The 25,159-nt window shown below is 45.1% G+C and overlaps 2 protein-coding genes across 7 annotated transcripts in view; one reads left to right on the top strand and one right to left on the bottom strand.

The window, feature by feature from the left end:
• Nol10 (nucleolar protein 10) overlaps positions 1–1,447 on the bottom strand; it is an 82,420-nt gene extending 80,973 nt beyond the window's left edge. The window contains exon 1 of the mRNA XM_021178984.3: positions 1,274–1,447. Within this exon, the coding sequence (XP_021034643.1) occupies positions 1,274–1,339 (66 nt within the window). The 5' untranslated portion in view covers positions 1,340–1,447. The remainder of the gene's footprint in view (positions 1–1,273) is intronic.
• A 151-nt stretch (positions 1,448–1,598) lies between these two features.
• The window catches only part of Atp6v1c2 (ATPase H+ transporting V1 subunit C2), a 62,436-nt gene continuing 38,875 nt past the window's right edge, over positions 1,599–25,159 (top strand). For 4 of the 6 annotated variants that reach the window (XM_029484729.2, XM_085830213.1, XM_029484727.2 and 1 more), the window contains exon 1: positions 24,625–24,735. The gene's annotated coding sequence lies outside the window, so the exon portion shown is untranslated. Of the gene's footprint in view, positions 1,618–24,147; positions 24,243–24,624; positions 24,736–25,159 lie in introns of those variants that run through there. The other 2 variants (XM_085830212.1, XM_085830211.1) reach the window with 2 other exon arrangements.

The following is a 25,159-nucleotide window of genomic DNA, read 5'->3' as shown; positions in this document are numbered from 1 at the left end:
TGAGTGCCCCCAATGTGTGTGCATATTCCTATGTTAAGATAGTCACACAACGTAAGCTCTGTCGCCCAGGCTGAACACAAGCTCACAAATGTCCTGTCTCAGCACCCTAAGCACTGGGATTATAAATGTGTCTCTTTGCCAGCCAAATGTATTTCTTACAAAGAATAGGAACAGACCTATGACTGGCCTAATAGACAACCCTGGATAAGAAGTGGTTTTTACCAGCACATTCACTGGAAGCTGATTTTCTTCTACAGGCAGCAGTTGAATGAACAGCAACCAAAGCACTTGTCAGTTACCGTGACACTGAGTGGCTGGGTCTCTACCGGGACAATTTTGCTTCCCAGATGGCTTATGGCAAGTCTTTACATTTTAGTCTGTCATCACAATTGGATCTTGTAGGTATGGACCAGGGATGCTGGCAAACATTATATAACACAACACTAGCAACAAGACTTGTCCAGCTTAAAACGTCAATAAATTTGAGGTTAAATGCCCCCCAATAGAAAAAAAAAATCCTTTCTAAAAGGGAAAAGTCAATGTACTATTCTTACTAGTCATGGCAAAATAATCTCTAAACATGTGAACTCACCTCCCTAGACCCTAAGTATACACCAAGGCAGTCTGCATTTGGAACAGGATGATACTTTAAACAAACTAAGGGTGAGCCACAGTCGTCCTCCTCTCTGCAGTCTGTGACTGTATTGCTCTGACTGTTTTCAGGCAATAATGTTTTTAATTAAAGCACGTGAGAGTAGTTTCTAAACAGTCAGCACGTTCTTACACGTGAACCCAATACAGGCAAAACAACAGTCTTGTCTTAGGGTTTTATGCTGTGATAAAATACCATGACCAAACGCATCTTGGAAAGAGTTTATTTCAGCCACACTTCTACATCACGGTCCATCACTGAAGAAACTCAAGACAGAAACTCAAACAGGGCAAGAACCTGGAGGCAGGTGTTTATGCAAAAGCCATGAAGCAGTACTGTTTACTGGCTCGCTGGTCCTGCTTTCTTATAGAACCCAGAGCCATAGCCCAGGAATGGCACCACCCACCATGGGCTGAGCCCTTCCCCATCAATCATTAAGAAAGTGCCCTACAGCTAGCTCTTATGGGGTATTTTCTCAATTGAGATTCCCCCCTTCCAGTTAACTCTAGCTTGTGTCAAGTTGACATAAAACCAGCCACCACGGTCAGCCGGTGGTAAGTTAGAGATACAAGCTCCCAGGGCGATGAGAGGAGCGGCGTCGGCGAGGGGGCGAGAACTCACCTCGGGAAGAGACTTGCCGCAGCTGAGGCTGTAAATCTTCACTTCGTTGAGGCTGGAGACCTGCATCGCAGCGCGGAGCAGCCGGAGCCCGGCACGCAGTCACAGAACGCCGGCCCACCCGAATTCTCCAGCATCCAAACCCTAGGAGAACCGGCACAATGTGCGAGAACTGGCGCGAGCTGATGACGCACTTCCTGGCTCCGGAAGTGCGCGCTCCCTAGGCTGCCCCAGGGCGGAGGCACTAGAGGCGAGCAGAGCGGGTCCGGAGAGACACGCAGTCGCTCTGGGGTTGGAAAAAGCGAAAATGAAAAGAAAAATCGTACGAGAAAGCATGAGATGGGGAAGTGAGTTTGAACCTGATATCGTTTGAGACTAGAATGTGACAGTTATAACCACTTACCGTTTTTAGGAAGTTCGTAAATTGTACTGCTCTTTCAGGACAGGCTGTCTCTGTTGTTCACATCAGAGGACTTGGGATGACTTTCTAACAGCAGAGGACCCTCGCCTTCTTTCTCTATATCCTCTTCCAAACACATTATGAAAAGACGAGTCTGGGAAAGAGAGAATGGTTAAGTAATGCTTTCTCCAAAGTCATGTGAAACCACTATCAAACCCTGGCTCCAGTCGACTCTTTGGTAGGCACTTAAACGCTCTCATAGTCAGGGTCCCCTCAAGCCCTCTCGGCAACTATGGTCGGGTGCTTTCATCTTCATTTGCCCCTGGGCCGTGGCTCACTAGTTCCTGCTGGCTGTACTCTCGTGGAAGCCTTTTCTTTCTGAGCAAAGCGATCTGCTACAGAACTTTTCTGTGCTGTTTCTCTATCAAAGTAGTGTTGGCACAGTCCCTGGACTCCCAGTTCTTAAGATAGTGCCATGTAGACACCATTCAGACCACCTTGTGCTGAGTTGCAGGTCCCTGTCAGCCCCTTATAGTTCAAACAGCTGCTTCAACTCCTTTCTGGGACGACTGATCTTTCCTCTGGGATCACCCATAGATGTGCTCAAGAATTTTTGACTTAGGTGATTGAGACAGTACCTTCTTGTGCTCGTATTCTTCCAAATTAGACTGAGGAATTGCCAATTCCCAAGCGAGGCACAGTGACCCCCACCTAAAATTCTAGTGTCTAAAAGACTGAGACTGGAGAATTACCAAGGCCTGGATTACAGTCTCAACAAAAATAAATAAATAAATAAATAAATAAATGTATAAAGAGGTTAGAATCCCAAAACTTAGCATGTAATATCTCAACTCAATCAAAAGTTATTTTGTGTCTTCAAAACTAGAAAATTCTCTGGCCTGTAGACCTTAGTTGTGATCTACTTATCACCACAATTGCTTGTCAGCACCATGACTTCCTACATCTAAAACCAGCTTCCTTAATTCACTGTCCCATCATGCACTTTTTATTAGCTCAATGCTGTCTTCATAGTCACCTTGGCTAAATCTGTAGAGTAGCCCGTTTCTGCTTCTGGTTCCCATATTGAAGATCTAAACCTTGACATCTCTGTAGTATTAAAAAAGGAAGAATGAAAAGAGCTGGGCATGGTGGTGGTGTGCATCCAGTCTCAGCACTTCAGAGAAGGCAAAAGGATGAGGTGTTGAAGATAATACCTATATAGTGAATTCAAGGCCACCCTGGGCAGAAGGCTCAGTAGGTAAAGGTGCTTGCCACCATGCTTGATGACCTGAGTCCTTGGAACCCACATGACAGAAGTAGAGAACAGGCTTCTGCCAATTATTCTCCGGCCTCCATATACCCTCAGTGGCATGTTCATGTCCATAGACAAATAAATACATAAACATTTTAAAAGAAAAATGGAAGCAAGAACATTGGACAGTTTGTTGATGTGTTCTGTTTCTAATGTGGTTAAAGATCCTAGGCCATTTTGTTTCAGCTCAGTACTGTCTCCTGTAGCACCTAGATGTTTGAGCACTTGGTGTCGTATCTGAAGCTTTGCTGTGCTGGACTTCAGAATACCTCCCATACCCTTATACCCAAGTTCTACCTGTTTATCAAGACTCATCTGTTAGATACATTGCTCATTTTTCTGTTCTGTATGAATGTCATTAATAACAGATTTGGGGGTTTTTCTCTGACTGGTTTGTTTTTATGAGCAAAATGTGCAATTATTTAAAATATCCTGCAACTTTGATAGTATTGAACTAAGTGTAATGCTGTTGTTTCTAAAGTTGGCTTTTTTCTATGGTTTCTATGGAACTATAGTTCCCTTAAGATGGCAGTCCATTTGAAGTTAATGGAATTCATTTTATTTTGTTTTTATTATTTTAAATTGTGTGTGTGTGTATGTATTTGCACAGATGTGCAGGTATCTACATCTAAAGACATTGGATCCCATGGAGCTGAAGTTACAGGTGGTTGTCAGGGTGCTGGGGACCAAAGTTGTGTCCTCTGGAAGAGCAGTAAATGCTCTTAACCATTGAGCCATTTCTCCCAACTCCAAAAATTGTCCTTTTAAAAGAACCTACAAGTCTTTACTCATCCTAGGATGGGTCTACTTTTATGTATTTGTCACTAAATATTAAATAATATATTAGAACCTCTATATGTTGCCCAGCCTCAACAATCCACTAGGGACCTCAGCATCCTTGGATTTTTGGGTACTTTGAAGCAAACCTATGATTAGCATCAAGGATTGTAGTTCTCTGAGCACCTCCCTCATCCTCAGTCAGTGACATCGGTATGGTCCCTGCCTGAGCCAGTACAGGTGTGTAGGACCCTCTCAGTAAATACTTGTTGATAAGATGAAACCATTGGCTCTGGCTGCTGTAACAAAACACCTCAGACTGGGTAGCTTATAAACAACAGAAAATTCTCGGAATTCTGAAGGCAAGTAAGTCAAAGTTCAGGGTACCCTCAGCTCTGGTCAGGGCTGACTTCCTTCATGGGCATTTTCTCACTGCTAAGAAAGACACATGGTAGAAAAGACCTTGAGCTTCCTAAAACCTACTTTATAAGAACTCCAGTTACAGCCTAGCAGTGGTGGCACACGCCTTTAATTCTAGCATTTGGGAGGCAGTGGCAGTCAGGTCTCTATGAGTTTGAGGCCAGCCTGGTCTACATAGTGAGTTCCAGGACAGCCAGGGCTACTCAGAGAAACCCTGTCTTAAAAACAAACAAAACAACAACAACAAACCCACCAATCATATTTATAAGAACTCCACCCTTAACCCTATCATCCCCCACTATAGTTTGAATATGAACTGTTACACTCCCTAATATTGTTCATGTGTTGAACACTGATCCCCAGCTGATGGTAATATTGAGAAGTGATTGGATTATAACAACTCCAACTCGATCAACAGATACCTGAATAGGCTCTTAAGAGTTGGGGCCTGGGCTCAACAAGTAATAGCCCTTGTACCCAACCTGGTGATCTAATATTGATTCCCAGCACCCGTATAGTGAAGGAGAGAGATAGATAATTCTGGCAAGTTGTTCTGTGGCCCCCAAACACATGTGCACCCACCCCCATGCAAAGTAAATAATGTAAAGAATTTTTTAAAATTTTAAGTTGGGGCCAGCTTGGAGGAGTGGTTCACTGGGGGCATGCCTATGGAAGCTCTCTCCCCCTCTTTTTCCTCTTTCTCTACCTTCTTTTTCTCCTTTTTTTTTTTTTTTTTTTTTTTTAATCTCACTCTTCCTGACAGCTTGAGGCACATATCCCCTCCTGGGCTACATGTTCCTGCCACCATGGAGCCTCAAAGCCATGGGACCCACACCTCTGAGAATGAGAGCCAGTGTAAACCTGTCCTCTTTTCAAGTTGCTTTCTTAGGTGTTTAGTCACAGCTTCAGAAAGCTGACTGGCAACCACCCCATTCCTCAGACCCCTTCCTCTAATACCATTTCCCTTCCTCTAACCATCCCCTTGAGGATTTCAACATTCAAATCTGAGGGAAGAGATGCATACAGAACATAGCACTCTTTGCTGGGAATTTAGTTCAGTGGGTCAGTACTTGCCTGCAAGCTCAAGGCTGTGGGTGTGATCCCAGCGCACGCACACACACATAGAAAGAAGGGGGAGAAGTCATCCTGACCCAAAGGCCTTCAGCGTTTCATACGCTTTAGCCCTTGTTGATACCACATAGCTCCACAAAGATGGTTTTTATTTCAAACACATCCACTTGTCTCTCCAACAGAAACAGCACAATTGATAGTCAGCAACTGCACAGAAGAGAACACAGGCTTTGTTTCAACATGAGCAAAAAGTCTCTGTGCACTCAACCCCACAGGTCTGCCCTACCTTGCCCAGCAGACAGCTGCTGAGGAAGGAGCTGGATTCAGAGAGTGGCTGCTCCAGTGCTTTTGACATCTTGTCTAACAAGGCACCCAGTCGCCCCCGTGTGTGTGTGGGGGGGGGGGGGCAGTGAACTTTGATGAGGGGCTGTGGAACACAGACTTCTGAGCTAGACTGCTTGGGCTTCACTGCTAGCTCTAACATGTGCTGCTGCATAGTGAGAGTTAGCCCCCTGCCTCTGGTTCATACTGCAGCTGGCTGTTATGAGAGTAAAATGTCCCAAATCACTGATTTCAGAGTGTCTGCCACTCAGACCAGGCTGGCCTTGGACTCAGACATCCATCTACCTCAGATTCCTGAAGACTGCGATTAAAAGCATGTGCCGCCATGAGCTGTTTAATTGTAGAATCCTTTGACAGAGGGCCATAGAAGTAGCTCATAGGGTAAATGTGCTTGCCGCTAAGCCTAGCAACCCTAAGTTTGATCCCCAGGTGGGAGGAATAAACTGAGTCCAATAAAGTATCCTCTGACCCCACATATCTGTCTTCCCATTTCTTTATCCTAAAATGCTTTAATATGTATTTAAAAGAATCCTTTGGCTAAAGAGTGTCAGATATTCCCTGAGAACAAGAGCAAGCTAACTAATTTCATCTGTGAACTACAATCTGGCCACAAAACTACATGTGCTTTCCCCAATCCTCACCCCTGTCCTTATGATGAAATTGATGCCTGACATTGTGACCATGTTTGAATTCATTCCCTCAAAACTTGCACAGCGGGTCACTGCCTGTTCTGCACAGCCCTGGAGATGACCTCTAATAGCCATACTTTGGGGTTTGAATGAGTGAGCTTATTAAATATAAAGTAAGCAAAAGTAAAAACAACAAATAGCAGGTAGCCGACAGAAGACCAGATAAACAAGAAGACATCAAATCGGGTGTTAAAAACACCGAGATGACTGGAATGGCCCAGTTGGGAGAACAATGTGTCCCATTATCAAGATCCCCACCATGTTTGTGCACTTATAAACATCCAACAGAAGCCAACTAAGAAGGGTAAGGGAGTCAGCTGGAGTTCTCCACTGAACTCACCACGGGTGAGCTCTGGGCCCCTTTTCCCACTATAGATAAGCTAAACAACAGTAACATCTGTTAGAAATACTTTACCTTGTAGCTGTTCTCAACTATACAAATTCCTTAAACTATTTTATTAGTTTTTAGTTATGGTTGTGTCTGTATTTAGGTATGTGAATGTTAGTGAAGGGTAGAGGTGTTGGATCTTGCAAGACTGGAGTTACAGGCAGTTGTAAGCTGCCCAGTGTGGGTGCTTGGGCCCAATCCCAGGTTCTCTGCAGCAGCAGTTTGTACTCTTCATGGCTGAATCCTCTTTCCAGCCTGACAAGATGCTTTAAATTCTCTTAGATGCTTATTTTTCTCCTCTTCTACCCCCTTACAGAGTCAGGTGATCATCAGCCTGACCCAGGCCACCAAGTTTTGGAGGAGACAAGTTTTGCTCCCGGGGTGAACTTTCAATAAATGTAAACAGCAGTTGGCAGTTTAACAGTGTAATGTGCACAACACTGGTACATGCTCACCATTTAACTCTGGTGGTCAGACCTGAGTAACTGAGCCACAGTACTGTGAATGTTTAAGTTAACCAGACTAATCATAGTGAACAGGCTATGACAAAAGACAAAATACACAGAAGTTCAAGAACACAGCTCCTTTTGTAGATGATTTAGTCAGGCAGAGATGATAACAAGGGCCTACTACACATGGCTTAGCACTTTCCCATCACTGTTGCTGAAATGAGAGATGATAGCCAGTGGTCATTAAAAGACTTGTTTAAGAAAACGAATAAGATATATCAAGACTGAGGCTCAAGAGATGGCTCAGCAGTTAAGAACACTAACAGCACACCCATGAGGACCAGAGTTTCTATCTCAGCACCGGCACAATAAACCTCATCCTCGTATCCTGTAAAGACCTGTAACTGTGGTTCCAAGGGATCCAGTGCCTTCTCCTGATACCTGCGCACTCACAGACAAGCCCACCTGCACAAATAGGTACATATGCATTCACACAGATATACACATATGTAAATAAATGAAAATAAATTGGGAAAATGTATTTAGACTGGGAAAAATATTTACAAAATACACATTTAACAGACTAGTGTCTGGGGTCTGTGAAGAGCCCTTAGCCAGGCATGGTGGTATACCCATGTAATCCCAGCCATGGGGAGGCTAAAGAGAGAAGATTCTGAGTCCGTGGCTAATTTAGGTCACCAGGGAAGGCTGGAGAAACAATTCTGCTGCTCCTCTGTTCCCAACAACCACATGTGGCAGTTGACAACTGGAACTCCAGCTCCAGGGGATCCGATGGCCTCTTCTGGCCTCTAAGGGCAACTTAGGCACACATTTCTTCTACACAGACACACAAACATACAAAAATTTAAAATAAATTAGCTGGGCATGATAATACATACCTTTAATCCCAACACTCAGGATGCAGAGGCAAGCAGATTTCTGAGTTTGAGGCCAGCCTCGTCTACAGAGTGAGTTCTAGAACAGCCAGGGATACACAGAAATCCTGTCTCAAGGTGTGTGTGTGTATAGGTGGGCCTGTGGGGGGAATAAATTTTTTTTAATTAAAAAAACAAAAGCCAGCCTTGACCACAGACACCCCCCCCCCATAACCCCAACAACTCAGGAAAGTGGAAGCTGGAGCAAGAAAATTGCAGGTTTGAAGCCACTCTCGTATATATAGTTCAAGGCCAGCCTAGGTAACTTAAGGAGATACTGCCTCAAAACTGAAAAATATAAAATAAAGATGACTGTAGTTGTTGGTAGAACACTTGCCTAGTATATGAGATCTTGCGCTCAATCTCCAAGATTGTAAAGGAAACAAATATAACTTCTAATCAAAACCAAACAGAACTCCTGGTACTCAATAAAGATAAAGGGATCTAATAAAATATATGATAGTATTTTTATGACCAATAAAAGCATGTGGATGTTGGCTACATGAGTAGTCATCAGGAAAGTAGGACCAAACAATGTACATAAATATCTGGTTGTTTAAAATAAAAAATTTCTGGGCCAGTGAAATGGCTCAGTGGGTAAAGGTATTGCTGTCAGGGTCACCACCTAGATTTAATCCCTAGAACCCTCACAAAAGTAGAAAATGGACTGATTCCACAGATTTGCCCTCTAACTTCCACATGACAATGTCATGTATGGCCTACCTCACACACATAAAACATGAACACATTACATATACACAACAGCAATAACATTAAATTAAATGTTTTTAGTTCTAGGAAGCCACTGTTGTTTGTTGCAGTGCTAGGGATCAAGTCCAGGGCTTTGGCCTGACATGATAGCTGATGTCTATAATATCAGCACTTAGAAAACTGAGGCAAGAAGATTAGGAATTCAAGGTCATTATCTGCTGTGTAACACTTTAAAGGCCAGCCTGGTCTACCTTAGACCCTGTCCCAAACAAAACAGGTCTGGAGAGGAGAGATGGCTTAGTAGTTAAGAGCACTTGCTGTTCCAGTAAAGGACCCAGGTTAGGTTCTCAGCACTCAGCAGAGGCTTCTAATTGTCCTTAACTCCAATCCAAGATTTCCAGACCCTTCTTTTGGCCTCCTTGGACACCAGGCATGCAATATGCATATGTGCATGTAGGCAGGAGACTCATGCTCATAAAAACATAAGCCAGTTAAAAAAAAAAAAATAAACCCAGACAGGTGGTGGTGGTACAAGCCTTCAAGCCTAGTGCTCAGGAGGCAGGCAGATCTCTTAGTTCGAGGCAAGCGTGTTCTACAGAGCAAGTTCCGGGACAGCCAGAGCTACACTGAGAAACCCTGTCTTGAAAAATAAAAAAAACAAAAACAAAAACAAAAAAACAAATGAACAAAGAAACAAAACCCCAAACCTCCAGTTGCAGGAGACGACTGCTCTGTTGTCATGATGAGATCAAACCTGGGGCCTGGTGACTCATGCCTGTAATCCCAGTATTTAGTAAATGGGGGCAAGAAGGTCATGAGTTCTAGAAATTGTTATGTTCAAATCCAAAATGTCCCCCCTGATAGGCTCGTGGTTTGACCATAGTCCCTAGCTTGTGGTATTAGTTTTGCAGCCTTAAGGGCGTATAGACTGGCTGGCAGGTGTAGGTCACTGCAGCCTGGGCTTTGAAAGTTGTCCTTGCTCTGATTGGGATCTGTTCCTGGTGCTAGTCAGCTCATTAGGCTTCCTGGTCCTCAACAAGAAAGAAACCTGGGGGCCTGGAGAGATGGCTGGGTGGTTAAGAGCACTTGTAGCCCTTGCAGAGGACCACATTTGTTTGCCAGCATCCATAATGATAGCCCACAACCATTTGTGACTCCAGTTCCAGGGGATACACCACCCTCTTCTGGTCTTCTCAGGCACTGCATGCATGTGCTTTACTGATATCAATGTAGGCAAAGCACCCAAACACATTTAAAAAATAAAATAAAAATAATTGTAAAAAGAAATAAGAAGCCTCCACCACAGACCCCCCACTACTACCCAGGCATGCCCCCATGCCTTCCTCACTATGATAGACTAAATCTCTGAAACTGTAAGCTCTTCTCTCCTTTTTAAAGTTCTTTTCAACCTTTTTCTTATGTATGATAACCACTGACCACATCCCTTAATTCTGCCCCTTGATCGTGATTATGCATCTATTTACTGCCTCTCCCATTAAGAGGTCAGTGCCAAGATCAGGGCCTGTGTTGACAATAACTGTGTTCCCACAGTTTCAGTACTGACCCAAAGCAAGTGTGCAACATGTATTTGCTGAATGCATGAATGGCCAAGTAGCCAAAGGAAAGGGACAGCCAGAGAAAGGTCCTGTGCCAATAGCAGGGCCAGTTGGCCCAGCAGTGTGACCCATTTCAGCATGACTGAGATGGAGGAGGAGAACTCTAAATAAGAGGCCCTTACTGAACCAAGGCAGGGTGACTAGCAGAGACTGTGGATGCATGGAATCCACATACTGAGGGTACTGGGTCATGGCTCAGCTGGAAGAGACAAGCAGAAGATGACAGAATGCAGACTGTGTATGCAGGATAAGGGGAGGTGCAGTCAGGTAAGCAGAGGGTGGGAGGAGCAGCAGGTTGTGGTGAGAGAGTGGGATACTGGAATTCAAGATTTCAGAGGTGGAGCAGTTTCAGCTGCTGATGAGGCACAGGGTGTGGCCATAAGGAGTGGGCAGCTGAAATGACAGGAGGAAAAGGTCTTGGAGAGCGTAGCTCAAATGCAGAGGGGCCAAGTGTTTTTTGTGGGAGCACACAGTCTCCCTTTCTTTGGCTGGAGAGAAGTAATTGATTAATGTCAGATATCTGAGTCTACAGTGAACTGAGTGAGTGACTGGATGAAATGATTCCTTCATTCAGTAACCATTTCTTCATCCAGAAAACATGCATTGTTTATTAACATCAGCCCATAGTGACCCAGGCAGCCTGGGATCTATTCTGTGTAAGTTCCCTATGCACGTGTCTTCATAGAGACACACTGGCTTTCTCTCAACCCTTCCTAGCAGGAACAGAGTGGGTAAGGAGATGGCAGGATTCTTGCCAAGCAGGGCCTTCTGTGCAAGCATGGAAGGAATAATGGTGTTCTGGTTAGGAGGTGAGATGGGGTCAGAATGTGCTGTCCCCACAGTGCTTAGGCAATGCCTCACCAGGAAGCAGAGTCAGGTGGGAGATAAAGTGGAGTCTACCTGCTTTGGAAGTTGGTCCTTAGAACCCTGGTCTTGGGATAGCACCCTGGGAAGAATGAGTGGGGCAAAGGTGGGGATGACTGGAAACCAAGGGACTGGACAGGTCTAGGGAACAGGACATCCCCAAACATGCTCCATGCCTTTGGAGCTGAAGACAAGCCCATACCCACTGCAGAAAATTAAAAAACAGTTGCTGGCCAGGTGTGGTGGCGTACGCCTTTAATCCCAGCACTCGGGAGGCAGAGGCAGGCGGATTTCTGTGTTCGAGGCCAGCCTGGTCTACAGAGCGAGTTCCAGGACAGCCAGAGCTACACAGAGAAACCCTGTCGCGAAAAACCAAAACCAAAAACCAAAATAAATAAATAAATAAATAAATAAATAAATAAATAAAAAGCAGTTGTTGTTTCATGACATATCTCTCTCTCTCTCTCTCTCTCTCTCTCTCTCTCTCTCTCTCAATCAATCAATCAATCAAAACAAGAACTTCAATGTGTTCTAGGCAAGAGCATTCTGCCACAGAGCTATATCCCCAGCTCTCATAAGAATTTTAGGGATTTGCTTTTTGTTTTGTGGGATTTTTGTTTGTTTTTGAAACAAGGTTTTCCCATGTATCTCTGGCTGGCCTTGAACTCTACACAACCGTCCTACCTTAGCCTCCTGAGTGCTGGGATTACAGTTATATGTGAGTTTCTTTCTAACCTCTGTATCTAAAGTTCAGTTACCAGTTTTCGTCTTCTGAAAGGTTACTCTGAAAAGGGAGAGAAGCTGCAGTCCACAGCACCTATGTACCAGGTTGTCACTCTAAGTGAATTAACAGAGAGGAGAAGTTTCTCACCTTAGATAGAAGCTCACATGTGATTCCAGCAGTTCTAAAGGGGATTTTGGAAACTTCTTTAAGAAAATAGTGAGGGAGCTGGAGATACGGTTCTGTCCATAGTGCTTGTTCTTCATCTTAAAGCTGCTCTGCAGCACGTGCCTGTAATCCCGGCACTGGGAAGGCAGATGGCAGGATTCTGGGCACCATAGACAGTCAGTACAGCTACGTTGGCCAGCTCCAGATTTCAAGATTATCTCAAGGGTAATCAGGAGCAATCCAGGAGGACACCTGACAATGACCTCTGATTTCCACACAAATGTATGCCACATATGAGCAAGGAAGAATCTTATCTGGCACCCTAAGGAACTGCCTGAGTTGTCCTCCCAAGGTGCTGGGGTGAGGGGGTGTGACCTACCCCTCAGTGGAATAGAAGGACAAGGATGACAGGACCTGCCACCTCTTCCCCTCCCATGGTCTTGGCCTGTGTCCATAGATTTCCTCCCATTGGACTTTGGCCAAGTAGATGTTTTCTTCCATTAGGCCAGGTGGAACAACCCATCGTGTGGACCTTTCTGGAGAGCCTGCTCCACATGAGATGCTGTGCCAATACCAAGGCACAGGGACAATTCAGAAATAGGATTGGAAGGAGCTGTGTGGCCATCAATGGATGCTGGCTGCAGGGAGGAAACTAGGAAGGGAACTGGAGGTTCCCAGTGTCCAGGTTTAGCTACTTCAGCACCTTCGTGCTGACCATCTGCTCTCTAGAAATGTTGGCCATCTATTTGGAGAATATAATATCCCTGACCTCTGCAGTTATTAATCTCTGTTGGTTCCCAGAATCTTGGCTCCAGCAGTGTTTGTTAGTGTCTTAGTTAGGGCTCCTGTTACTGCAATGAAACACCATGACCAAAACATATTGGGGAGGAAAGGGCTTTAGTTGGTGTCTTGGGGTTTCTATTGCTGTGAAGAGGCACCATGGCCAAAGCAACTCTTATAAAGGACAACATTTAATTGGGGCTGGCTTACAGTTTCAGAGGCTTAGTCTGTTATCAGCATGGCAGGAAACATGGCAGCCTACAGGCAGGCACGGTGCTGGAGAAGGAACTGGAAGTTCTACATCTTGATCCGAAGGCAGCCAGGAGGAGGCTCTGTTCCACACTGGGCGAAGCCTGAGCATAGCCTCAAAGCTCACTTGCACAGTGACACACTTCCTCCAACAAAGCCACACCTACTTTAATAAGGCCACACCTCCTATTAGTGCCACTCCCTATGGCCAAGCATTTTAACACATGAATTCATGGGGGCTAAACCTATTCAAACCACCACACTTAGCTTATATTTCCATATCATAGTCCATCAAGCAGAGCAGAACATAAAGGCAGGAGCTGATGCTTACTGGTTTGCTTAGCCTGCTCTCTTCTAGAACCCAGACCACCAAACCAGAGGTGACACCACCCACCATGGGCTGGGCTCTCCCCCATCTAATTAAGAAAATGCCCTACAGCTCACTCTTACGGAAGCATTTTTCTCAATTGAGGTTCCCTCCTTTCAGATGACTCTAGCCAACCAACACAGTCAGCCATGGTAAATTAAAGATATATCATTAGAGTGGTGAGTAATATGGACTTATCAATTGATTAATTTATATAGTTATTAAATCATTCAGTATTACACTGTTCATCAAAATCAGCACAATAATTTAATCATTAAGCAAACGTATACTGCTTACCAGCTTTGTGCCAGGCATGGTAATGACCTAACTAGGCAAGACTGAGATCAGTGATGCAAGATCAGTGGCCATGTGGTTCTCATTGTATTCACACGCTACCTTATTTCCTTGAGGCAGGGTCTCTCACTGAACCTCGAGCTAAATTAACAAGCCCCAGACGATTTTCCTGTGCACCCTCAGCACTGGGGTCACAGATGTGCAGCCACTCCTAGCTTTCTACATGGGCACTGGAGATTTGAACTCCGGTCCTCATGCTTATGCGGCCACCAAGCCTCATCCCCCAACAAACATTTTTGAGTGAAGTCCTTTTTATCTTTATTCTGTTGTTTGTGAATGCTGGCATCATATTGAGACGATTTCCTAATTCAAAGTCACAAATATTTATTTCTATAACTTTTGTAAGAGTTTTATTGTTGTTCTCTAACAATTCAACCTATGATGATTATGGTGAAAGGGTCTACTGTGACTTAGAGTTGGTAATCAAAGTCCTCTACTAAAGATGGAGATGGAGAAGAGGTGTGGTGTACATGAGAAGATGAGGGGAGGGGAGGGGAGAGAAGAGAAGAGAAGAGAAGAGAAGAGAAGAGAAGAGAAGAGAAGAGAAGAGAAGAGAAGAGAAGAGAAGAGAAGAGAAGAGAAGAGAAGAGAAGAGAAGAGAAGAGAAGAGAAGAGGGAAAGGAAGGAGAGGAGAGGGAGAGGGGGTGGGGGAGGAGAGAGGGGGAGAGGGGAAGGGGAGGGGGGGAGAGGAGAGGGAAAGGAGAGGAGAGGGGCTTCAGAGGGCAGAAATAGAATGGATCAGAGAAATTCTGTATAACTTGTCTATGAACTGTATCAAAGGCTGGACATAATCCCAAATCAAAAGCTTGAAGGAGACTGGGTGAGTATAGAGTTGTGGTCCCTAGCCACAGGCAGCTTGATAGCAGTGTGAGACAGGCAATGGGCAGGTTTCCTCGGGGCTGGCTATTTGCCCATGAAGTAAACTATGAAACAAAGCAAATTAGGATAACATGCTTGGGAAGACCAAGAAATGACGGCATGTTCTGGGTGACTGTGTATGGAGGATAAATTCAGGTCCTACTGGGTCTGTGATGGTTGGTACTGGACATAGTGTCATGGCTTCCTGTGATGGACCTCAAGGTGGAGAGGGAAGCCAACAATGGGTGGGGGTGCTTGCTCACACACATGAGGGCTTGAGCTTGAATGCTCAGCACCTGTGTGAAACACAAAGCATGACTATGTATCCTGGTAACCCTAGGGGAATAGAGATAGGCAGATCTCAGTGAGGTCCAGGCCAGCCAGCCTAACAGACACAGTGTCCTTTTGATTCAGTGGGAGATCATATCAAGGCCATAATCTGGAGAATGACAGAGGAAGGCATTCAGCGTCCTGCCTTGGTTCTGTGTGCATATGCAACATTCACATGCACTACACACACACACACACACACACACACACACACACACACTGGGGGGGAAGGGGGAGAGAGAGAGAAAGAGTAAAGAAAAAGCTGTGGGCTGGAGGGTGGGGAGCAGGAGAGTCAACAGGTAAACAGCTCTACTTGCTGAGAATGTAGGAGCAAATATTTAGCTGTAACATGAATGTTCCAATAGTTCAGACCTGGCTTTCCAAACATCATTGCCCACAAAAATGGCCCTTGATAACCTCACCCACTTTGTCTGTCTGTCTGTCTGTCTGTCTTTTTCCATGCCTTTTAAAAATTTTTACTGATTGATATTTTTAAGATGAGGTATGGCCTTTTGTACCTCAGGACTCAGACCTGAGGGGCCTCCCATCTTCACTATGGTCCTGAAAGGTCTAGTTAACCTTCAAGTGACAGCCATCAAAGATAGTTGGAGTGACTCCAAGCCTGACAACTGGAGTTTGACCCCCAGAACCCACGTGGTAGAAGGAAGAGCTGTTCTCTGACTTCCACACACATCATGGTCCCTGAATGTCCACGCTCATACAAACACATAAGATAAATAAAATGGAAAAAGGAACAAAACAAAACCAACTAAATGAAGTCCAAAGTCTCCTCTAAGACTAAAGGTAGCATTGGCTTTAAGCCTTTGTACAAAAGATAAAAAAATTTACATAGCCCAATATACAATAAGGTAGCAAAAATGTTCCCATCAAAACTGAGAAGAATGGGGACACAGAAAGAAAGCCTTTTTAAAAAGAAGAAAAGCCTTTCTTTTAAAGAAAGAACAAAACTTGAAAAACAAATGTTAAATCCTGCAGCTCCATGTCTGGCCCTGGACCACATGGCATCATGATGTGACTTCTCATTCCAGCCATGCGTGCCGTCGTGCCACTTACACTACATGTGCCCTTCCTTTGAGACAGGATCCACCCATCTTCTGGTTTTCTTGGCCATACATTGTCCTCTGTTCCTGACACCCCAGCATCTCCAAGTCTCCATTTTAGCTAAGGCTTCACATCCGCAGCTTTACAGCTTCTCTTGGGGACTGCCTCTAAAATCTTGACTCTGTCACTCGCTGCCTGACCTCCAGGCCTTCCTCTGAAATAGAGGTAAAAGCCTCCGTAACCTCATAACTCATGAATTTCGCATGTCTGCACAACAAGCATTGTATGGATGACACAATAGTCTGCCAGTCTTCCTTTGGACCTTGACTGGAGTTGCCTCTGAGTCCCTGAATGGCTAAACCTTGACAAAAGCAGGGTCCAGCGGATCTCTCTGCTCTGATACCCAGGAGCCTGCTGAAGGTGGGCTCTAATGAGATGCCCTCAAGTTATCTTTTTTATTGCCTCAATGCAAATTCGTTGGTTTCTTTTTTTAAGGCCCTAATTTCTTTCACAAGCATGCCCTTACTGTCTATAACTTCATCCTTTTTTGACCAAACTGATCGTTTTTAAAATATTTATCTGTGGGGCTGGAGAAATGGCTCAATGGTTAAGAGCACTGGCTCTTCTATCAGAGATGCTGAGTTCAATTCCCAGCATCTACATGGTGGTTCAAGACTATCTATAAACGGATCTGATGCTCTCTTCTGACAGGCAGGTGAACATGCAGTAAAGCACTCACAGATAAAACAAATACATAAAACAAAAAATAAAAAACAAATCTTAAATGTTTTAAAAGTATTTAGTTTTTTAGTTTGAGTGTACATGCCCATGGGTACGGATGTGAGTGTCTCACTGTGTGTGTATGGAGGTCAGAGGATGACATGTGGGACTATAGTCTCTCCTTCCATGTCGTCCTGAGGATTACTCAATCCTGTCAGTAGGCTTGACAGCAAGCACCTTTACCCAATGAGCCATCCTGCCAGCTTCAAACTGCAATTTAAAAAATCCTTTCTGTTTTCGGGTTGGAGAGATATTTCAGTAAAGCACTGCACATGTCTGGTAGTTCACAACTGCTGTAACTCCAACTCTAGGTGATCAGATGCCCTCTTCTGTCTTTTGGGGGTCTCAAATACACTCTATAGCCAAGGATGATCTTTTACTAATGACCTCCCCAACCCGACCCCCGCCCCTGTTTCACTTTCTGAGTGCTGAAGTTGTCATCATACATCTAACCACACTCTCATATATACGGTGCTAGAGACTGAAGCCCAGGCTTCCTGCATGCTAGGCAGAGCTGCATTCCCAGTGGTTTTACTTGGAAATTCAGCCTTACAAAGCCTCCAGACACAGATTAAATGTAACTCAAATCTTTGTTAGAATGTAACCTGAAGCAGACTCTAGTCTATTCCTAATGGAGCAGTCTGCAGGAACCTTCATCAGCTTGCCTTTCCTGTAGGTACCTTTATCTTCTGAGCCACCAACCACTTATGTGTGTACAGTATTTCAGGACTTCTCTAGCAAACATCTCCTAACACTTACAAGTTCTCCCTTCATACCAGCTCCAAAGGCTCAAGAAGCACATGGGTAGGTTTAGTCACAGCTACCACTCTGGCTATTGATTTTCTTTAATTACTTATTTTTGCATATCTGTCACTGGAGTAGTGAGAACAATGTAAAAGGAGTTGTTTATTTTGTTTGTTAATTTCAGAAGTCTCAGTCCATCATGGTAGGGAAGGCATGGCAGCAGAATCACTCACACCATGGTGGCCAGTTAGTGGAAAGGGAAAATACAGAAGGGGTCTGAGCAAGATTATATACCCCCCAAGGGTGTGCGTGCCCAGGAGGGACCTACACCTCCAACTAGGCTCTACTTCCTTCTTTTCATCACGTCCCAACAATGCCATTGAATTATGAATCCATGCAGGATTAATCCATTATGTCTACTTGTCTCTAGGAACTTCACCACAGACATACCTAGTGGTGTGCTTCACTAATGCCCTGGGCATCTCAAATCCAATCAAACTGACAGTTAAGAATAAAGATCAGGGTCTGGAGATTGCTCAGTGGTTAAAACCTTATACTGCTAAACTGTGGATGTAAATTCCAGAAGAATCGGGGCTTTATAGAGAGACCCTGTCTCACAAACAAAACAAACAAACAAAGCATGCACCACTTTTGCAAACGTCCTGAATTCAGTTCTGAGCACCTGTGTTGGTTGGCTTATGACCTCCTGACACTGCAGCTCCAGGGGCCCTGTATCCTCTTTCAGACTCCGCAGGCATCTGCATTCATGTGCACATATCCAAATGAGACATGTACACACACACATAAATAAAACATCTTTTTAAAAAACGATAGACCTGTGTTTATAATCTTCCATGTTTTAGAACCCACTGCAAAAGTCCACTGAAGTCAAGAGAATGGTGAGCATGTGGAAGAACTGGCACATAACTGTAGATAGGGGCAAATAACTGGGTCTTTGGACAGGGCCAGAGAGGGGGTATTTTAGCTCTTTTGTTGTTAGTTCGTTCGTTCGTTCATTCATTTGTTCATTTGTTTTTTCCAGACAGGGTTTCTCCGTGCAGCTTTGGCTATCTTAGAACTCTATCTGTAGACCAGGCTGGCCTTGAACTCAGAGATCCACTTGTCTCTGCCTCTCAAGTGCTGGCATTAAAGGTGTGCGCCACCCTTGGCTCTTGTAGAACAACAGGAACTAGGAGGTAAAAGGATAAATTTCAGGTCCCATGTGAACCACCATCCGTGCTCCAGATCTGAGAGAGCCCTTAATCTCCTTGAGCCTGTTTCCTCATCTGTGAAATGAGGATCACGACATTTCTCAAATATTTATACCTCATTTTTATGCAGGTATCACTTTCTACTTTGTGTTCAGTGTTCATACCTTAGAGAGCTGGGGCTGCCCATTACTCTGTTGTTAGCATGCCTGCTTTGCTCTGCTGTAGTCTGGAAGGTGGGCTATTTTTGCATGCCTCAGATGTGAGGGAGGAAATCATGTTAGAAGAGGATCTGAAGAGAGGAGTCCTATGATACTCGGGAGAAGAAATCACAAGACTCTCCAGGCTTTATTTTATCCAACAAAAAGTGGCACTGGGACTGGGGATATGGCTCAGTGGTAGAGTGTTGCCTGGCAAAAATGAATCCCTGGGTTCAGTCCCAGTACTGGAGGAGAAGTTGAGGAGACACCAGGCATGGCAGCACACGCCTTTGATTCTAGCACTGAAGAGGCAGAGGCAGGGAGCTTTCTGTGATTATTGAGGCAGCCTGGTGTACATAGTGAGTTCAAAGCCACCTGGAGCTACATAAGGAGTCGCTGTCCCAGAAGAACAAAGTGAAACAACACCACTCTCAGCAAACACGGCAGGCAGCTCCAGAGCCAAGAGGGGTTTTGACTGAGAGACCTCAGACCAAACCCGAGTCCTGTACTTCTTCTATTGTAACCACAGTGTGTCACACGAAGCTTATAACACACTGCTGAGCTTATAAGGGTGTAGAAGAGCGATCAGTGTGGGGACTGAGCCGCAGGTGTTCTTGTCAGAAATAAGCTCTCTCTTACAGTCCCCATGATAGGCAGAAAATGTGGGTGTAACCGAATTCCTTTTTTGAGTGGGAAATCTGAACCACAGCATGGGTAAGTAGTTTATCTTGTCTGATTCCAAAGCCTAAGCTCTTTCACCAGATCTGCTCTTGTGGGTCCATCCCTCCATTTCCCCCAGCAAAGAGAGGGCAAGAAAAAACTTTCTAGAAAAGTCCATAAGCCTACCGAGGCTCAGTGCTGTCTCTGTGAGTTTATAAAATACATCCTTAGATCTGTATGAGGAAATAAAGAAGTCCCCAAGCCTGTCATCTGGGAGTGGCCAGAGAACAACAGACTAAATAGGCCAGCCTTGTCCTTCTGGTTCCCAAACCTGAAGGGACTGTTCGATCTTGCACAGACTTTAGCTGGCTCAGTACACGATCCTTGCCAACGTTTCAGGAATATCTCACAAAGTAGCAGGCTGGAGATGATCAAGGTGGGTGACTCTGGCTAACACATTGAAATGCCCTGGGAACAAGTAGGAAGCCATGGTTTTCATAAGCCCTGTCTGTGCTCTTCACTGTTTGCATCCTGGAGAGTGTTGTAAGAGCAGTGACCATGATTTAGTAATAGATTTCAGATACTCAAGAGACATGTGGGGAAGGGGAGAGGAAAAGGGCCATTGCAGGCATAGAAGAGAAACACTTTGCTTATAGAGCAGAAAGGCTGCTGGGGACCAGAGACTCGAAGAACAAGCTCTTCATGTAACAAGGAGGCAAGACCCACAGCTGACTTATTTCTCTGTTAAAGTGATAGGGAAACTAATGGATATAGACATGTTTGCCCTTGAGAACCACAAGTCAAAGCCTCTTGAGCAAGACTCACTCCCACCCCATCCCATCCTAAGTTCTCTGACAAGTCAAAGCTGCAAGACCCCCTCCCCCATTACAAGTCTCTGAGCTGCGATAAGTGTGGATGGGACTGATTATCCTTCACTGATAAGATACAAATGATAGTTTTTAGGCTTTAAAAAGCAGTATCGGGGCTCATGCAGTAGCTCAGTCTGTGAACTGCCTGTCTTGCAAACCTGAGGACCTGAGCTTAATTCCCAGAACATGCATTTAAAAAATGAAGAAGCCTGTTGTGGTGGCATACTTTTGTAATCTCAGCACTAGGCAGATGGAGATGGAAGGATCCTGAGGGTTCCCTGGCCCAGTAGCTTAGCAGAATCAGGGATAAGTCTGTTTCAAAAACCAAAAGGATGTCACCTGAAGGCAACATCACAAGTTGATCTCTGGCCTCTGTGAGTGAGAGAACATTTCTTTTACACACACACACACACTTAATAGCAAGATTTGAAGTTTAAGTATAGCATACAAACCTGTCTGTATTTGCATATATGAATATGTATTAAAATTACAGAATTTACATGTTAACAGTGATGATTCTCACATCTCAGAATTACAGAGTATATTTTCTCTACTTTTTAACATTTTTGTTTCAGTATTTGGAGACAGGGTTATGTTACACAGCCCAGGCTGACCTGGAGTTTGCTATCCTGTTGCCTGAACCTTGGGAGTAATATTACAGACAGACACCACTTTGCCCAATTTCCAGATTCTTTATAATAAGCCCTGAAGTGTCTTTGTAAACAGAAAACTGAAGAAAGGTTACTTGGAGAAAGTCAAGCTGCCATCGCACACAGCAATTGTCTCCATTGTAAATGTAGATGTTGAACAAGACATTGATAATAGGGCTGGAGAAATGGACCTGGGGTGAAAAGCATTGGCCACTCTTCCAGAAGACTCAGGCTCAATCCCCAGTACCATATGGGTTAACCATCATCTATGATACCCAAGGGCACTACATGTAAGCGGTACAGATATGCATGCAAGGAAAGCATCCATACATATAAAACAAAAACAAGTACATCTTTAAAAAAAGAAATTGGCAATAAAAGGCTAGGAGTTCAGATTTTCAGGAGAAAGATGTGGTAGAAAACACAGCTCAGTAGTTCTTTATTGGTTTCTCCTTCAGATTTCCCAGAGTTATTTGACTTTGAAATCATATTGATCCATGTGTGCATATGTGTGTGTGCCTAAGATAAGGATTCACTGTGAAGTTCAGGCACGCTTGGAATTCAAAATCCTCCTGTCTCAGCATCCCAGACAGAAGTGTGTAGTACCATGACCAGTTTGAGTTACTTACTGGTTTATTTATTTCGAAGCGCTGATAATTAAACCAGGGCCTCAGACATACCATGAAAGTGTTCTACACTGCACAACATCCCAGCCATGTCTTGACTCTTTTTTTTTTTTTTTTGGTTTGGTTTTTCCAGACAGGGTTTCTCTGTATAGCCCTGGCTGTCCTGGAACTCACTTTGTAGACCAGGCTGGCCTCGAACTCAGAAATTTGCCTGCCTCTGCCTCCCGAGTGCTGGGATTAAAAGCGTGCACCACCACGCCTGGCTAATGTCTTGACCTTTAAATCACAGCAAACTCAGATTTATAGGAAGAATGAATGGTATCAAAAAGTCAAAGACACTCTTAATATTCCACCAGTCTTGAGGAAGCTAGGTCAGTGGCTTTTAGCAATACTGAGTAGAAAAATGTTGACCGTAAAGGATTTCATGGGTTCAAGCGATGTCACAGTCCTGTGGGCTTGCTGGCAAGTGTGAAGACACACTTCTCAGACCACCAGTACAAAGTCCATTTGTAGTTATTCCATTAATGGAGCTATTCATCTAACTCCCTGGGCTTCCCTCCCCTTTGTCAGTGATCTGGTCCCAGGTCTATCATATTGGTTTCCCTGGCCTGGAAAAAATGGAATGATTTGAAGTCTAAGATTGAGACCACCCCAACAAATGTTCACCAAGCCACTCCTTTTCTGGAATAGGCACTCAGACTCCTTGTGCACACAGTGTTTCCTCATCCCTCGGTTTCAGGTGTCCTCCCTCAGGACATGTTGCAAGGACTGACTAATGCACAGTAGTGTCTCAACACTGTGATGTGCAGTGCAGGTGCTAGGAGCTCCAGCTACAAAGCATGGCAGTGGGATCACCTTGACCTCAAACCACAAGTGTCCTGGATCTGGCTTCCCACCCACCACGTGTCACAGCAAGTCACATACATCAAGTTCTTTCCCGACATGAATGGGTTCATATGACTAGTGTGATAGAGCAGAGAGAAGAATCCTTTCTCAGGCAGCAACCGATGACTTCTTCAACAACCCCTTTGGCATCATCTCTTCCATTGTTTACAGAGAAGGACAAGCTGAGTTTCTTCTTTTAGGGCCTAGAAAATGGATTCTTGGGTGTGTTTATTTTTGCCTTGTTTTTTAATGTATGCATGCATAAACGTGTCTGTCTGTCTGTCTGTATGTATGTATGTATGTATGTATGAATGTATGTATCAGACAGGGTCTTGCTATATATGTCTGTCTGGTCTGCAACTTGATATGTAGTTTAGTTTGGCCTCAAACTCACAGAGGTCTGCTTGCCTCTGTCTTCCAGTGCTGGGATTAAAGGTTTGTGCCACCGTATCTGACTCTTGTCTTGTTTTTACATTCACAAGTTAATTCCCTTTTTAGTTTCAAGTATTCTTTCCTCCCTCCCTCCCTTCCTTTCCTTTCTTTTCTTTCCTTTCCTTTTCTCTTCTCTTCTTTTCTGTTTTAGTTTTTTTTGAGACAAGGTTTCTCAGTGTAGTTCTGGCTGTCCTGGAACTCACTCTGTAGACCTGATCTTGAACTCAGAGATCCACCTGCCTCTGCCTTCCAAGTGCTGGAGTTAAAGAGATCTATCAATCTGTCTGGTGTGCGGGTGTGTGTGTGTGATGTGCAGCCCCCCCCCCCCAGGGCACCTCTGTAGAAATCAAAGGATAACTTTTGTGAGTCAGTTCTCTCTTTCCACTATGTGGGGTCCTGGGATCAAATTCAGATTGTCAGGTTTGGTAGCAAGCACTTTTTTTATCTCATGACTTCACTTTCTGATTACAGATAAAATATGTACTTAAGCTTGGTCTTAGTAGAACCTATATTAATCTGTCAGTCAGTCTGTCTGTCTGTCTACATCGTCTATCTATCTGCCTACCTACCTGTCTATTCATCCATCCACCTACCTATCACCTATCTATCTATCTGCCTGCCTACCTATCTACCTACCTACCTACTTACCTACCCATCTGTCTGTCTTATTTTGCTGGGAACCAAAATGAACGTTGGGCTGGGCTAGTAAGAGCTCATTAGTCACACTGAACGCCTATGCAACTTTTTTCCATATTATTTTTTTCTGTCCTAGGGCCGGAACCCAGGGCCTTGCACCTGCTAGGCACGCAGTCCACCTCAATTATGTCCCTCAGCACGACTTCAGCAGCTTTAAATCCCCTCTGTGTGGGTGGGGAGAGATGGGTGTTTCCTGGGCAACCAGGGGCAAGCTGGCACCCACGCAGACTGTAGAGAAGCCTCTCCTCCCTGCAGGTGTGTGTGTTTGTGTGTTGGAAAACATCTGTGAACCTGTTGCGCTGCTTTCCGTGGGTCAACCCGGTCTCTCATGCATGGACTTCGGATACTCCCTGGAGCAGGTGAATCCTTGGAGACAGGGCCGGGCTGCGGTGGAGTGGGAATGGGAGGCAAAAGCTGCAGCTGGGGGACCCTCCTTTTGAGAATCCTGTCTTGTTGCTGCCTCACGGAGGTGGCTCTACTAGCACCCGGCTTTTCTGTTCTGCGGATGGAGATCGGGTCAGGCTCCCAGCTAAATCCACGCGCAGAAGGGATCAGGGCCCCCCTGCATCTACTAGTATCCCCTCTGTACCCTGCCTGCATAGTGTCTTTCCGGAGCTTGAGCTTGGGTCCACAGCAGCGCCACACCAACACGGACATCAAGGGAGGCGGGCAGCCCGTATGCAAATATCAGAGGGGCCCAGGGTTGCCCCTCCCGCTGGGATAAAAGGCGGGGCGGGGCGCGCACCGGACCATAGAAGCCGCTGCCTCCCGGGAGCCGGCCGTGCGCTCCCGCGGAGCCTCCCGCACGGTGTCCCCGCGTGTCTTCTACAGCTCAGTCTACCGTCGCTCCTGGTAAGGACTCAAGAAGCCTAGCTGCGACAAGGATCAGGGATGGGGAGCGAGCTGTCGAGGCCGCAACGAGCAAGGGGCGAACACGCATTCCCTCGGTCGAATCCGTACTTCCGTGGGTCCTTGTGGTCCGGGTGTGCACTTTCTCAATGGGAACATGGGAAACCGGCGCCCACACCGCACTCTCCCTGGCTTGGCAGGTGGCAGCTCCCCAGTAGCTGCTCACTGGCCAGTTTGTCCCCAGGCGATATTCACTCAGGTCGGAAAGAACAGCATTTGGTTTGTGCAAGGTTAGCAGGGACAGGGATAGGCAGGGTCTCAGGTCCCTATGAGATGGTGAGATGGGAGGAGAGAAGAAAAGGACTCAGTGGGGGTACCCGTTATCCCGCGGCGATTCTCCAGTTTTCTGCAGATGTCTCAGGATGGG

This window comes from Mus caroli, unplaced genomic scaffold, assembly GCF_978045245.1.
Source record: "Mus caroli unplaced genomic scaffold, Mus_caroli_1 scaffold_14, whole genome shotgun sequence".
Lineage (NCBI taxonomy): Eukaryota > Metazoa > Chordata > Mammalia > Rodentia > Muridae > Mus > Mus caroli.
This window is presented reverse-complemented; position numbering and strand designations above follow the sequence as displayed.